The 16875-nt window shown below is 44.4% G+C and overlaps 2 protein-coding genes across 2 annotated transcripts in view; one reads left to right on the top strand and one right to left on the bottom strand.

Moving 5' to 3' along the window:
* Window positions 1-724: 724 nt before the first annotated feature.
* On the bottom strand, window positions 725-14509 carry Smim19 (small integral membrane protein 19). The gene is made up of 4 exons (XM_085844099.1): window positions 14325-14509; window positions 11266-11404; window positions 9320-9444; window positions 725-1487 (listed from the first exon to the last, which is right to left on the bottom strand). The coding sequence occupies exons 2-4, from the start codon at window positions 11397-11399 to the stop codon at window positions 1423-1425; spliced, it is 324 nt and encodes a 107-aa protein (XP_085700225.1). The 5' UTR covers window positions 11400-11404; window positions 14325-14509; the 3' UTR covers window positions 725-1422.
* Window positions 14510-14557: 48 nt separating this feature from the next.
* Window positions 14558-16875, top strand: part of Slc20a2 (solute carrier family 20 member 2) — an 86026-nt gene continuing 83708 nt past the window's right edge. Inside the window, exon 1 of the mRNA XM_085844096.1 lies at window positions 14558-14756. The gene's annotated coding sequence lies outside the window, so the exon portion shown is untranslated. The remainder of the gene's footprint in view (window positions 14757-16875) is intronic.

Raw genomic sequence — 16875 nt, 5'->3', positions numbered from 1 at the left:
CATGTGTGTGCAGGTGTTGAGACTGCTTCTGTCCCAAATCTTCCTCTATTTGAACTTGAAATTATGCTAAGACCCTTGAAGGTGGGACTCACTAATACCATTAGATTTCTTAAATTCCTGGGCTGTTACTCTAATCCTACTCCTCCCGTGCGAGTAGCAGCTACTTTTAGGTCCCTGCCTGTTGATTTCACATATGGGACATTCTGAGATCCCATTCATACTGACTGCTTTTCCTCTTGAGCATGGGTCTCATCCTCCTGTTCTGATTCTTCCTCCTTGTTTTATCTAGGCCACGGAGAACAATATAGTGCAGAGTCCCTTGGCTCTGTTAACATCTGCTGGAGTGTTGACTTTTGTTCTATTGGACAATCAGATTGGCAGGAATCAAACTATAATGTTGTGGGCCACAGCTGCAGGCTGCTCAGTGAGTGCTTGTCCTCTAGCTGTTTGCTTTCTAACGGGCTGCAGGTGGTCTGCCTTCTAGATTCATAGTTCAGGGATCACACTTAAAGCAGACTGGCCGTGTGCCCTCCTGGGCTTCACTTCTTTCTGTGCTTCCTCTCTCTGGCCTGGTTTCTCTAGAGGCCATTGGATTCATCAAGGCAGTAGGACTGGGTCTTTCAAGTTTCAACTTGCTTCTACCATTACCTCCAACCAGCTTTTACAAGACTAAATGTGAAACACTAGATTTTCCATTGTATAGTACAAAATGATGCAAGGCAGCTGGGTTTTCAGCAAAGCTTTAAGCAGCAGAAGACACTGCTGTAACCATCCACAGCAACAGGGAGCAAGACAGAGATGTCTCCTTGTCTAACAGCATGGCCTCCAGGAACCCTATGGAGGCAAGGGAAATGAGGGATCCGAAACAAAATAACAACTTTTGGGAATGCAATTAAAGGGAGACAAACCCAGCTACAGAAAGTACCCACAAGAAGCAGATGGGATAACCTTCATGACACTGAAGAGCCTAAAAGGTCCTTGTGTGTCATACAAGTCTTGAAGTAAAGTTGACTCAAAGAGCCAGGAACAATTGTGGAAGCAACACAAATTAGTCTACTACAATTGTTAAATATCATTATAGACCACGTCCTAAGAGCAAACTACCCCAACAGCTAGGATTTCATGTTTTAATGCTGTAAAAATATTCTGAAGAGACATTAACTCTAGGATTCTTGCTTCCAAAGATGTGCTTGTATTTTTCACTGTATCCTGGAGTCATCGTTGATCTTCTAAAGGGCAAGTCCCCATCTCCAGTCACTAAGCATTTTCTTTCTAAGCATTTTTGCACTTATGCAGGAAGTCCCAGAAGAAGCAACACAAGCAGGCTTGGGGGAGGGGCACAACTGGGCTGAGCTTATAGAGGGTCGAGGAACGTGTTTCTCGTACTTCATCACATTCACTTCTGTTGCTCAGTCTGAAGTTTTATTCCAATGAGAGCTGCACACTGTCGGCCTGGCTTTGTGGCTGTTGATACTCATACTTCCTTGCTATGAGAAAATAATAAGGAGAAAGATGAAGCATAAAATAATTATGAGCTAATGTCATTAAGTCACATTAAATCATGATACTTGGTAAGAAATTAGTTAGAATTAAACATCTGCTTTTCTCCACAGGAAGTTAATTATATTCTAAGACCTTCCAATTTCAATACTTTATATAGATCTTATTTTTATAATTATTATTTAAATATCAGGATCATTCTAAACTTTAAAATATAAAAAATAATTGAATAAGCTATCACAATTTTTAATTTTCTTTCTTACTACACATTGCTACTTTTAAATATATTTTTCTTTGTACTTTGAGACTTCATCCATCCATCCATCCATATGCATGTATACAGTATATTCTGATCACAGCTTTTGTTCTTCCACCCGTCTTCTCCCAGATGCTTTCATCACTGCACATTTTCCTTTCCAACTGTGTGGTTTTTTTTTTTTTTTAAACTCACAAAGTCCAACTAGTGCTTTCAGTGTGTGCATGGTAGTGGGGCCACCCGCTGTAACCTACCAGGGGCCATTTCCCTAAAAGAAACTAACTCTACCTCAGCAACCAGTAGCTGTCACTATCTCCTCTGCCAGGGCTTCATGCATCCTTTACCCATCCAGCCTGGAATCTGACTGGCTTGATCTTGTACAAGCAACCCCAGTTGCTGTGAGTGCACCTGTGCAGCATCCTGTCACATCTGGAAAACACCATTTTGCAGTTCTTCTTTAACCTCTGGCTCTTATCATCTTTCCAGCCCTCTTCCTTCCTCAATGGTCGCTGTCCCCACAGGACTGAGTTCTCAATAATAACTTATCTCAGCACTTTGATATCAACACCTGCTTGTTTTTTACTGTATTTAACTTAGAAGCCTACAGACTTATTGAACATAAAGGTCACCACTATTCACTAGAAGCCAAAACAAATACACAATTCTTCTTACTAAAAACTATTTAGTAAAGAAAATCTATCTTAAGGTGAGCCCGGAGATGATAAAGCTAAAAAGATTTGTGAATGTCATTAAATTATTTAGCTTTAAAACTTGCAACTTCTTCCTTTAAGTTGTATCTAGCTAAGAGAGACATTATTCTTATTTATGCTACAGATTCTTAAGCCATACAGCTTACATGTTGGGAGTTCAAAACCAGTCCTGAACAAAAAAAAGAATACTACAGGACATATTACAGTATCTAATTTCAAACTAAGCTAGGGTCGTAGTAATAAAAACAGTGTGCTATACTGGCACAAAAACAGATGCATAGACCAAGGGAACAGAACTGAGGACCCAGCTACCAGTCCGCACACCTATAACCACTGAATTTTTGACAATGCCAAAAACATGTAACAGCTGTGGTGGTTTGAATATGCTTGGCCCAGCAAGTGGCACTATTAGGAGGTGTGGCCTTGTTGGAGGAAGTGTGTCACTATGGGGGTGGGCTTTGAGACCCTCCCCCTAGCTTCCTGGAATCCAGTCTTCTCCTGTTTGCCTTTGGAACATCTCGGATGTAGAACTCTCAGCTCCTCCTGCACCATGCCTGCATAGACAGTGCTGTGCTTCCCACCATGATGATAATGGACTGAACCTCTGAACCTGTAAGCCAGCCTCAGGTAAATGTTGTCCTTTATAAGAGTTGCCTTGTTTACGCTGTCTGTTCACAGCAATGGCAACCCTACCTAAGACAATGGGATTAAAAAAAATAAAACAATAGCATCTTCAACAAATGATGCTGAAAAAACTGGCTTTCAATGTGGAGACAAGTAAAACCAGTTCCTTAATTCCCACCCTGCACAAAACTCGACTTCAAGGTCCTCAACATATGACATGATGCCCAGAAACTGCTAGAGGAAAAAGAAGTGTGCGTCAGCTTACAGACACAGATGACAATGCTGAATCAGACTCCTACGGCACAAGGAAGATCAACAATGGACAAATGGGGCCTCATGAGACTTTTATACAGCAAAGGAAACTGCCAAGCAAGTGCAGAGGCAGCCCACAGAGTGTAAGTAAACAACTGCTATCTATTCATCTGACAGGATTAGTGGCTAAAACACACAAAGAACATAGAAAAGAAAACATTAAGAAAATCAATAATCCAATGTAAAAATAGGGTGTGAGGCTGAGCAGAACTCATAACAGAATTACAAATAGCTAGTAAATGCTTTAAAAGTGCTCAAAATTAAGGAATTGCAAGTTCAAATTACTTTAAGATTCTGACTCATGTCAGTCCGAGTGGCCACTGTCAGGGGTACAAATGACAAATGGATGTGGCTAAAGGACTCTTATACACAGTTGGCGGGAGCATAAACTATGGCCACGACTCTCAAAGAAGCTAGAAATAGAACTGTCATAGGACCCGGTTACAGCTCTCCTGGGCATGCACCCAAGGACTTCATATCCTACTACAGACACACTAGCCCATCCATGCTCACTGCCCCTCTGCTGAGAATAGCTATGGAACACAATCTACCTACATGTCCATCAACAGATCGACAGTGGGAATGTGGGACACTTACAAGACTGCATGTTAGTAATGAAGAAAAACAAAATCATGAACTCTTTAGGGAAATGGAAAAAAAGTTATAGTGAGAGAACTCAGGCACAGTAAGACAAACATCACATATTCGCTGTCATATGTGTAGTCCAGTTTCAAATGTTTTGCTTTGTGTGTTTAGCTTGGGGCACAGGTAGAAGCAGTGAACTACAAAGTCTCTTCTGGGGACGATGCATTAGGAGTGGCAGTAAGCAGGGCTGAGAGGAGAAGCAGAATGGATGGAGAAGGGTTAGCATAAAGAAGGAGAATAGGAAAAGCTGCACGGAAACCTCGAGTCTCAGTCCAACCAGAACTATGACTGGACAGAAAGCAGAGCACGCATGAAAGGAGGCAGGGACGAGAGCAGAGCAGTGGATGAAAGAAGGGGTCAGTGGGCGGGCTGACCAACACTAAGGATGTGTCTCAGTTAGGGTTTACTGCTGTGAACAGACACCATGACTAAGGCAACTCTTATTAAGGACAACATTCAATTGGTACTGGCTTATAGGTTCAGAGGTTTAGTCCATTATCATCAAGGTGGGAACATGCAGCATCCAGGCAGGCATGGGCCTGGAGGAGCTGAGAGTTCTACATTGTTGTTCCAAAGGCAAACAGGAGAAGACTGGCTTCCAAAGCCCACCCCACAGTGATATGTTTCCTCCAGCAAGGCCACACCTATTCCAACAAGGCCACACCTCCTAAAAATGCCACTCCCTGGGCCAAGCATATTTAAACTACCACAGGATTATGAAATAGTCTTATAAAAAGCACACTAGTTAGTAAGATAATTTCAAAATATGATTGTAAAAAAGAAAAAGTTTGAACGGAGGTACCCCACATGGGAAGACAATGATGCCCCCAGAATATATGAGTTATTAAACAAAAACTGCAGTGTAGGGCATCAGATACCCCTCACAGGGTAATTCGCCCCAGATGGCTCCAAAGCATGGGTTGTTGCTGATGTCCCTGGCTACTCAATGTGACCACACACAAAACAAAACAAAACAAAACAACTCAGTTGCTAAAACACCACACTCAGGCTGCAAGATACAGAGATGAGTCTCAAACTGACTGGAGTGAATTTCCCCTACTAGTTAGCTCTCATAGTGCTCGAAGACATTATACATGCTGCTGGGGCAGAAAAGTCATCAATGTTCTTACCCCTTGTTGGACCCTGCATGCTAACATACTGACATGCCAGGCAAGATGTATCCACCGGTGCACTAGGGGCCTGGCTAGTATGAGTGACCAACCACTTTCTGGTTGGATGTGAGGTCTACGTGACAGGTGGCTATTTTATGACTGGTGCTGTAAACCTGATCAAAAGTCCATGGTTGAGGAGACCATAGGCCCTGAGATAGAACCTGATTCTGTTTTTGCTAACTGGTCAGGGTGTCACATTGCATTTTAACAACTTATGCTTACAGTCAGCCTTGGTTACAGAATCTTCACGTGGCAGCAGTCAATGAAGGAAGTCATAACTGCCCCAAAGAACTGAGAATAATTAACTAGTGCTTAAATGGGACATCTAGAATATTTATTAATTTAATATGTATGAGTATTTTATCTGCGTATGTGTGTGTGAACTATGTGTGTGTAAGGCCAAAAGAAGAAAATGGATCCCCTGAAATGGAGTTAGAGATGGTTATGAACCACCATATGGGTCCTGGGATTCAAACCTGAGTCTTCTAGAAAGAGCAGCTAGTGCTCATAACCACTGAGCTGTCTCTCTGGCCCCATCCTTATGAAAGGACACATCTCCCTTCGCTGCCAAGGCTCAGAGAACATCAGAGAGGAGAAGACAGAAAGAACGTAAGAACAGAGGGTGGGGAAAAGCGCTATGCGATATTGTCTTCTGGAAATAACATGGCTGTTGAACTCATGAACTCAGTGGCAGGGATTACCTGCCCAGAAGGCACACAAGACAAGTCAACTAAAACTCAAGCACACATGGGGCAGGAGTTCTCAAGGGCAGTTAAGCTGGTTGGCCGAGGGAAAATCAATTACTCTTTGAGAGACTAGCCCCTGCAGGGTTACCTATGCTCTAATGGAGAGCCCATACCCATGTTGGCAGTGACTTAACTTAGTGGCTTTGTTGGGCTTTTGTACTTTAGAAGAGAACTTGAGGCTGTGGGAGGCGGTACTGACGGTGTTGGAGAGGAATAGAGGTACACAAAGAGAGGAACTAGTTATGGTCCATTGTCAGTCTGAGGTGTGGTCAGATCTCACCAGAGAATCCAGATAAGCAGGAGGCACCAACAGCTTACCTTTCCTGGATGGCGGCTTGCACCTGCATGTGTAGGGTTGAAAAGTTAACAGGGAGATTGCCACTTGACTGAGCCCATATACAAAGAGAGGAGAGGATTAAGAATGCCTCAAGATGGGGGTTGGAGAGATGGCTCAGCAGTTAAGAGCATTGACTGTTCTTCAAGAGGTCCTGAGTTCAATTCCCAGCAACCACATGGTGGCTCACAACCATCTGTAATGGGACCTGATGCCCTCTTCTGGTGTGTCTGAAGATAGTGACAGTGTACTCACATACATGAAATAAATAAATCTTTTTTTTTTTTTTTTAAAGAATGCCTCAAGATATTCATTGGATAAGGCTGTGTCTGGAACCAGTCTGATGGGGAAGTGGGGTAGAGAGCAATACTAAGGCACTAGGAACATTGTATTTCTCTAAAGAGCTCAGCCAATGAGAATTAAAAGGGCAAAGAACTGCGACATGGGACACACAAGCCACTGTTTTGTGCCGAATAGGAAGCACAGCCACTTTTGCCTTCTGTGCTGGCTGGATCCTATTTCTGCAAACTGAAAATCGAGTGTCTTGCTTTTGCTGCTCCTGAGACTCCACTGCTCTTATTATGAAGCAAGGAGACTGTTCCTCACAGTCTGGGAGGTGGTCCGTATCCCAGGACTGCTCTATTTGGAGAGGGAAGCCTCTGAGAGTCGAAGCCGCACCCTGCCCCACCTCTGGGTGGACTTCTGCCATTCCCTGGCCTCTCCTCAGCACTTCAAAAAGTCCTAAGGGGACTACTAGACAAAGGAATGGTATTCTTCAGTTTAGTCTACAGTCTATCACTGAGGAAGTCAAGGCGGGATCCTGGAGTCAGCAGAGACCAGCGAAGTTAATTACCCTTGCCGAAGAATTAACAAAAAGCTCAGAAATTGATGGTCCATTCCAGACTATAGAGATAGAAAGGGCTGAAGGCTTCATTTCCAACTTCCCTTTGTAACTGTAACTATAGCCATGATCAACTAATTATAGTTAGTATGCATGAAGAAATACTAACTACAGTACAGTGATAACATTTCCTGTGTGTGAGTGCTAACAAAAACCCATTAAAACAACAATTATCAAACACATGCCCCAAACACAGCAACATAATCTAATGCTTTTACACACCAGACCAGACCATCAACACTATGAGAGAGTCAAAAATGTCAGAGCAATTTACAGAGTTAAAATAAACCTAAAAATAAGACCAATAAACTTTTTAAAAGGAGAATAGAATTTAAGAAATGAATCATTACAGTCCATTTTCAGCAGGAGCTGCACTTAGAGCTCATCAGAGAACAGAGAGGCCCAAGGCCCACGGCCCACCTTCCTCCTTAGCAGCTGGCGCCAGCTTGTCTAGGAGCTCTGGGCCATCTAAGAGCTGACATATTTCATGGCCTGCTACATAATGGAGCCATGAATCAAAAGACAGGGAACCTTGAGCCCCAGATATTAGATATGGCTGTACGTCCTGACCCAACGGGATGGGGAATTTGGTGAGGGTAAATACTCTATACTGGGAAGTTTGTACCTCCCTAAAGAATTCATCCAATAAAAAATAAAATAAAATAAAATAAAATAAAAACTAAAAACACACAACTGGAGAGATGGGCATCTCTGCTTTGTGACAAGCCAGTATGCCAGCCTTCTTCCCCATCTGCTCAGCCTACTACCATGCCTCCGCGATGCCAAAATAAGCCTGTCTCAATTTCCGGACCTACTCTGCGGTCCCAATACTCTTATTATGAAGTGAGGACTACTGTGTCTCATAATATGATCTCATTTTATTGTACACATGAATAAAATCCTCAAGAAAGAATTTTTTAAACTAAAATAAAAAAAAAGAACAAAATAAAAACCGCAATACACCATCTCAATGGAAAACAAAAACGCAACTCCCAGTCCTTCTACGTGAAACTCCACATGGCAATCAACAGGTATGTGAGCTCAGTAAGCTGGCACACGTCTCTGTGCCTCTATCACCCCTCGGAGCACGTACATCATGCATGTATGCATACACTTGGGCTATATATAGAAAATAAAAGAAGTGCTGCTTGCTTGGCTTTACCACAATGTAGCACTTCCTTACTGCCACAGCAAATACCTGACCAAACTGACTTAAGACAAGCGGAGTTTACTGTGGCTCACAGTTACAGGACACAGTCCATCAAGGCAGGGACACACAGTGGTACCGACGAGCAGCAAGCACACTGCGTCCTCAGTCTAAAACCGATGGACCCAGCCAGCTTTCTCCTTTCTCACCCTGTCCTTGACTTTAGCCCAGGCCATGATGCCGTCCTACCTTTAGACTACATCCTCCCACCTCAGTTAGCCTAATCTAGAAAGTCCCCCAAGACCTGCCCAGAGTTCTGTTTCCTTTGTGACTCTAAACTCCATCAGGTGGACAGCTGAGATGAACCTGGCGTTCTAAGATGAACACCATCTTGCTTGTCCTCCCTAATGTGCCATGGAAGCCACGCCTTCATCTCTCAGATATCACAAACGGCTTCAATGTACAGACAGTTGACTCTGGACCTATACTGCTTAACGTTTGCTTCTTTGTTCTGTGTACATGAGGAAGATTTTCCATTTCTTCCAGTGATTAGAACCATAGGGTGTATTAATATTGTTCAAATATAACTTCTGGCCTTGCACCTTGATCTCAGAGTTCCTGAAAGCCATTTGTATACTTCTTTGGTGTTCAGTTGTTTGACCATTTCAGTGTCATCCCAAGTGAGCACAAAGGGGGAGAAATAAGAAGAGGAAGAAATGGAGGTATCGACTGGTGGTTACAGTCTCCATCACTGCAAACCCTGTAAGAGTATGATCATTCTCAAGGCCACAGAGAGGCCTCTCACAACAGGAAGGCAAAGGATCAAACAGCCATGATGTTGAGATAAATCTGTGTTGGAAAAGGTCTAAGTTCTTCTAAATAGCCATATTTTATTACCTTTTGTTAACTAAGTGCAACAGAAAATCTGCGTTCAATACATTATGTGTACAACTTGGCACAGAATGCACTTACAAACGGGATGCGCCTCCACTTGTTGTCTTAAGCGAATTCTGCTCACTGTGTCATAAAAGCTTGGCTCTGACAACATCCCTTCTGTGGGAGGCACACTAAATATTCTCATAATTTTCCTTTTATTCCTAAAACACAAAAACAATGCAGGTTTGTTTTAATACATGTATGTTTATCTCATGATCCATTAAAACTGTGAATTAAAAACTCCCCTGTAAAGTACCCTGATCTCCACAAACATAGAAAGCTTTCTGTGTAGAGCTATCACGCCACAAAGGAAGGGACCACAAAATGAGGACCTTTCCTTGTGATTCCCCTCAGCTCCTAGGGAAAATGGTGTATTAAAGCCACAGTATACAGACGAGGAAGATACCATTCTTCTTCCTTCCACGACACCCAGACAGAGACAAGTCACTGCAGTGGGGAAGAGCCCTGATCTGAGCAGACCTGAGTTTGGAAAATTCGTGAATAAAACTGTTCCTTAATGACACAGTCTCTTGGGATATTGTTTTAGAAACAAGAGCATGCATCTCTGTTTTTAAAAGAGAAGTGGGAAGGAGGCGGTAGCTCTTTTGAGAGAAAAGTTGTCACATGCAAGTGGATCCGTGATGACGTGTGGCGCCTTCTTCCACCCACGACATGCCCACAGTCCAGCCACTGAGAGACAGCTACCAGGCAACAAGGGCAAGCACAAATAGGAGAGGGATATCCAAGGCCAAACAGAAACGATTTCTGGAGTATTCATTATTATGAATTACTTAATGACTTTTTAAACCTCAGTAGAGAATGTCCCAAAGTATATACCTACAAGCAGAATACTGATTTTTCCTCTTTATAATACACCTTAGTCACTTCTGCCTTCATCATAATCTTCTTCATCATCTTCATCACCACTGCCACCACATTATCATCATCACCACACCAGAACCACCACCACCACCACCACCACCACCATCATAATTACTTCTATTATTGTTTGCTGGATTGAGGGGAACGAAGCCAGGAAGAGTTAAAACAGTATTTAAATTAAGCTACACTAGAAATTAAGACAGAAAAAATTATCTCTTAAGAATTTGGACCAAGTGGCTTATCAATGACACAAAGATAAAAGCCCCATTTCTTGTTCTCAAGGAACTGGCAATTTTATAAATAAAGACCAGAGAAGTAGTGAGCTGTTTTCCTGTCAACTTGTTATACAGCTGGGTCACCGGGAAGACAGGACCTTAGTGGAGGAATGGCTGCTATCAGACTGGCCGGTATGTAAGTCTGTGGGGCATTCTCCTGGCCAATAATTGCTGTAGGAGGGCCCAGCTCACTATGGGTGGGCGGTCTCAGGGTGCAGAAGACAGCAAACTGGGCAAGTCATGGAGAACAAGCCATAAGCACTGTCTCTCCATGCTCTCTGCTTCAGTCCCTGACTCTAGGTTCCTGTCTGGGGTTCCTGTCCTGACTGCCCTCACGGACTGTGGCCTGTAAGCTGAAACAAACGCTCTCCTCTGCAAGCTGCTTTCCATCCTGGTCTTAATCAAAGCAATTAGGATGCGAATTAGTACAAGTGCTGTGTGTAAGAAGCAAGGGATAGGTCAAACGGGTAAGGAGAGGTCTGCTAACTACTACGTGGGCGTCAGAGTACCTTTGCATTTCAGACACTTGGGTGAAAAAATACTTTAAAGTGTGCTCGTTCCAAGGAGACAGTGTATCAAAGCTGGTGACAGAGACAGGTATTTTAGAAGTGCTAGCATCAAACTTTAGAGCAACGGGTCTGTCACCCAGAACTGAGTGTGGGGTTTTCAAATCAAACCCCAGTCACCAGCACCCACATGGCCAGCACCTCTCCATCCAGGAACAATATTTCTGAAGAGACATGTTTAATACACTTAATTCTGCTAAAACAAAACAAAACAAAACAACAACCACCAGACTGCTTTGATAAGCAGTATCTTATTTACCTCTTGGCATACATGAAGAGACCAAAGCTAACAAGGATAACTATCAAGTAAACATTGGTGGCTTCGTTCCAGGCTTCATGGACTGTGTAATCAATAGAACCGTCGTCAGCCATCACACCATAACTTCCGGCCATGGGATCTGTAAGGAAGAAGAGAAGGCAGGGTTGGCTAAGCTGTGGTCACTAACTGTTGCATTCCCTAGAGCTAAGAATGACTTTACATTTTGAAGTAGATGCATGCCTTTCATTCCTTGCATGTATTTTTGGGGTGCTGGGGGGTCAAACTCAGGTTATACATGTACTAAGCACGCTCTCTACCCTAAGCTAGCCTGCAGTTCCTAAATTGGTACACTATGACCCTGCTTCAATTTTCCTCAGTATTTATAGAGTCTAAGTCTATTCTAGAGTCTAAGGCTGGTGAGATGGCTCAGCAGGTAAGAGCACTGACAGCTTTTCCAAAGGTCCTGAGTTCAAATCCCAGAAACCACATGGTGGCTAATAACCACCTGTAATGAGATCTGACGCCCTCTTCTGGTGTGTCAGAAGTCAGCTATAGTGTACTTATGTTTAATAATAAAATAAATCTTTGGGCCGGAGCCAGCAGGGACTGAGCCAGCGGAGTTGACCCGAGCGAGCAGAGGCCCTAAAAATTCAATTCCCAACAACTACATGAAGGCTCACAACCATCTGTACAGCTACAGTGTACTCACATACATAAATAAAATAAATAAATCTTTAAAAGGCACAGAACACACTATTATCCCTGTTTGTTAAGATACAAAAGTATTGCTAAAAGAACCGATTTTGAAATGCTACTGAAGTTTCCAAACTGTAGCTGTCATTCAGATGAAAACAACGGGACCCTTCCAAATATAGACCCAGACAAGGGCTGGGATTCTGAGGGCAGCCTCTCCCATGACATCAACCTAGAAGAGAACAGGCACACACTAGCTGCTCATCCTGTACCTTCCAACATGCCTGTCCATCGGGAGCTGGACCAAGCTTGGCCGGTTTACTGAATCTGGCTAAAAAGAAGTAATGAGATTAAAAGTGACTTTGCTCCGTAGTCATAATCACACATTCTTTGGAGAAATTCCCACAGAGAGCAGGGGTGATAAACACAAGTGTAGCAAAAGAATAAAGGTTTCTTATTCTAGTTTGAGAGCTGAATTTTTCCCTGAGGGCAAAGTTCTTCCCCGTGTTGAACACAAAAGGGATGTCTGGAAGTAATTCAGACAGTTTTAGGCAGGCTACAGGTATTGGTATAAACACTGGTCTTGTAAAAATATTTTGGTCAAGGAACAATGAACAGAATTTAACTGTAAAAGACTTAAAACTTTACTATCTAGATATTAGGGTAGACCTAACTCCCAAATATTAATGGCCGTAGCGATGGGCTTTTGGTTGTGTGGGAAGAACAGGATAGTTGGCAGAGTCACGTGTTCAAATCTTATCTTTTACCTCCAATTTCAGGGGCTCTCTGACTTTTTTTGATTTATAGTAATCAGACTATTTTAGACGGGGACTTCCGGAAGACCAAACGCTAGAACTGCCTTTAACCTGTGGCACTTTAGACCGTTGTAAATGCCATGATCCTAAAATGGCAATAGCCATGATCATATTTGGTAAAACCCAAGTGTCTGACTGGAGATGGTACCGAGAGCACAGACCATAAAGCGTTAACAGTCATCGCCCTCAGAACTACGAGTTAACCAATCAGGAAAGAATCAGTGATCAATAAGGCAGGGGCCACTAGGATCCGGAGTGAGTGCCAATTATTTACCTGACAAATTAACACAATGTTTCCTTATGCCAAGTGGATCTGAACCGGGTTATTTTCTTGCTCAGGCTTTTGACACAACCCTGTCAACCTGCCACTGTGTGAATAATATACTTCTACCCAGAGCTTGATGGCTTCCTACTATATTACACTTTAATCATACTTAGTAAAAGCTTTTCTAACCATTGCTGACCCAGGACGGCAAAACAGATTCTATAAAACCATCCATAGTATGCAATAACACTGCTGCTCCACAGGTCCTGGGTGAATGAGTTTCCTTAGACCCACAGTTTAAAGGATCTGCACTGAAGCTAGGCCTCTCCTGCTAGTCCTGACACCATCAAGGCCACGCTTTGTAAGAGTCAGGAATGGAGAGTTCAGAGTCCACAGTGCAGACATGGTGGTACTTTAACCACACCTCCCACGCACTTTGTGTAACCTAACCAAGTGTGAGGATATGCACCTTTCCCCTTCAGTCTAAAGTAAAATGTCCAGGGGTTGGTTCATTTCAGGCGGTTAATGCTCTAGTAGATTGATGCTGGCAGTGACATTCTGGGCTCTTATGGGAAAACTGACATCTTCCCTCAGCTGTCCAGTGATGTAATGTTTAAACTATTATTGCATTAGAAAGATGCTAGCTAGATGGAGCTGATTTAAACTGCAGGTAAACACGCTTATTAAGAGATCACACCATCAAAAACGCATCCATCGGGATTTAGTTTAAGGCTGACCTCCTTTTAGGTGACAAAATCCTTTTCAGGTAATCATGAGACATTATCCTAAGTTTTAAAGTTTGTCCACTCCGTTCTAGAACCTGCCACCTCGCTTGGAATGCTATTTTCTGCCTCTCACGTGGGACTTTTGTTACTCTCTCACGGAAATTCAGTCTACACATAATTTCTAACAACGGAACCCAAACACCATCAGGGGATGATTCATTCTCCTGACTCTCTGAAGCACTGCGACGTTTGAGGTCCTAAAACAGACGGGAACAAGGTCACAGGCTTTCACCCCATCCTAGAGGACGGAGCATAGCTGAGGCCTGTGGACTGCGCAGTACACGTTCGAGTAATTTTTTTTTTTTTTCTTTTTGCACCCATCCTGCTTTGACGCACTGCAACTCAATAACAGGTGACAGTGGTGGCTCTGAGATCCCAAGGCCACAGGGACCCGGGAACGGGAGGCGCAGAGGTGGCACACAGATCTGACGCCCAAACCTGGCCTCCTCCAGCCGCCGCCCACCTCCCCCGAGCCTGTGCAATCTGCTCCAGGTGACATACTAGACAGTCCTCCCGCGACAGGACGCCGCACGCTCCCGCCGGCGTCTCTGCGGGCTCCGGGGACCCTAGGCACGCTGCAGCCGCCCCGCTCACTCCGCCCGCAGAGACACCCAGGCCGGGATCTGACCCGCAGCAGCTCGCAGCCCGCGGTTGGGCCCGGACAGGACGGGACGGGGCGGGGCCGGGACGGGGGCGGGGCGGTGACGCAGCCGCGCGCGGGCGGGCGGGCGGGCGGGCGAGCGAGCGGGAGAGCGGGCGGGCGGGCGCTCGGCGGCTGCTGAGGTGCGGAGGCCGCCGCGCCGCTCCGCTCCGCTCCGCTCGGGCTGTTCCGGGAGTCGGGCGGGGAGCGCGGGCCGAGACCCAGCGGACCGGACGACCTCGCCTTCGTCACTTCCTGCCGGCCCGCGGTTTCCGGAGGGAACGAGAAGCCAGGTTTTGTTATTGGTTTTTCTTCCTTCCCTCTGTGCGGGATCGGAGCCCGACGCCGCGGCGGCACCGCGTGCCGCGTGTGGCGGGAGCCGAGCGCAGCGCGGTGCAGCGCGGCGCTGCGTCTCTCCGCGCGCCGTGGCCCGGGTCGGCGCGGGCGGGAAGCGGCGGGCTCGGGCCGGAGGGCGCCGAGGCTCCTCCGCGGTGGGGCGGTCTCGGGGTGTCTGCGCGTGCTCCCGGGACGAAGCTGGCTGGCTGGGTTCTCGGTCTCCTCATCTTCCCGGCTGCGAGGCCGAGGCGACTGCTCTCTCGCATCTTTGCTTGAATGGCTAGGGTGTTTTTAAAAGAAAAAGAAAAAAAAAGAAAAAGAAAGAAAAACACCATTTGTGTGGGGGGACTTGAATAAGGTTACGTTTTCCAGCGTGAGGCAAGTGGTGATCGTTAATGTGTGAGTGCACTTTCGCCATTAAACCGATCAGTCGGTCCCCCCAGGTTAGTGCGGCCATGCAAATAAAGCGGCCCATTGTCCACGTGCTTAAGGGCTTAGCAATTCCAGCAGGGCAAGTTCTCCGGGATCATCTGACTTCTTGTTACCATTCTTGCTCGCAGTGTAGCGGTTCTCTTGAGTTGGTGTGCAGAGATAAGAGCAAATAATTAGACTAACTTTTCACAAGTTGTCTTGCCTATTACAAACTCACCTTCCCTTAGGGACAGTAACATGTTTTTGTAGTATCAGTGTATGTGCGTTTACGTATATTATACACACAATCATTTATATAATTTTTAAACCATTTAGTTTGAGTTTAAAGTTAGAGAATTAGAAAGAGTAGTACATGTGGTGTTTGCTGCCTGTTTGCCGGGACAGTGCCAGATGTTCATAGATGTTTTATATCAGTTCATTGTCAAGGGGAATTTCTTACATAGGCGTAGATTGTTCAGTTTCTCAATACTTAAGTTTGATTTGCATGCACCACTATGTAGAACGTTGGCGTTAAATAGTTGTTTCTCTTCTGAAAATAAGGGTGCTGATCACAGAATAACTCAGCAAATTAGTGTGGTTTTAGAAGTTCATAGACGTGCGTTTAAATCCATTTGAGTGTTTAAGAGTTTTAAAAGCCTTGTGGCTCTTTTCTTACTCCTAAGTGCCCATTATATAACATGGTCAGAAGTTGATCTAGATAGGGTGGGCACCAGGCAAAGGTACAGAGCCATTACTCAAATTTGGGGTCCTTCTTTGTATTTCTTACTACACTTCCTAACTGAAGGCAAACAAACATGTGAAATGATTTTTTTTTAAACACTAAACTAAGAAAATTAAACAAAAACAAGCAGTAGGCTGTTAGATTTTAGATGTTGATAGAGTGTACCCCCACCCCCACCCCCTTCTTTTTCTTTTAGATAGGGTCTCACTGTGTATCTCTGACTGGCCTGGATTTATGTAGATCAGGATATCTCTGAACTCAAGAGACCTGCCTGCCTCTGCTTTCTGAGTGCTGGGATCAAAAGTGTTCCCTCCTACACTCAGCTAGGAGTTTTGGGTTTCGCTGAGCATTTGAATATTAAGACTGTTAGGTTTTTATTGTGCATACTTGTGCCTAACTTTTAAATTAGGATTTAAGTATTTTAAACACATATTCACTTATTATATCCAGTGTAAGATTAAACTATAAAAACACCATTTAATGGTTTAGGTAGCCATAACAGTTCAAAAGCTGATTTGTGAGGGTGATGGTAGAGAGAGTAGAAGTGGCTGGAAAGCTTTGACAGACTCGGGGAGGAGCTGGGAAGCTTGTACTTGTGGGTAAATTAGCAGATTGGAACTTACATATCAGGTAGCTCTAATGGTTGGTCACTGGGAAGAATTAAAAGTTGACAGAGCTTTGTGAGTTGACATTTACCAAAGGGTTTCTCTCTTTACTTGAGGACACGGCCTTTGGGGGAGGGAGGCAAATAGAGAAGAGAAAGTTGCAAATTGTCTTCCAGAGTGAATTCTCTGTGTGACTAGCTCTTGCTACCACTTACATGCCTTGTCAAGCACTTTGCAAGCTTTGAGATTTGTGGGTAGGTGTGGGTAGTTGAAAGACAAGAGAAAGGGAAGAGAGAGTAGTGGTAGGAATTCCCTCAC

This window comes from Mus caroli, unplaced genomic scaffold, assembly GCF_978045245.1.
Source record: "Mus caroli unplaced genomic scaffold, Mus_caroli_1 scaffold_10, whole genome shotgun sequence".
Lineage (NCBI taxonomy): Eukaryota > Metazoa > Chordata > Mammalia > Rodentia > Muridae > Mus > Mus caroli.
Note: the sequence above shows the minus strand (reverse complement) of the source record. Positions and strands in the feature narration are given on the sequence as shown.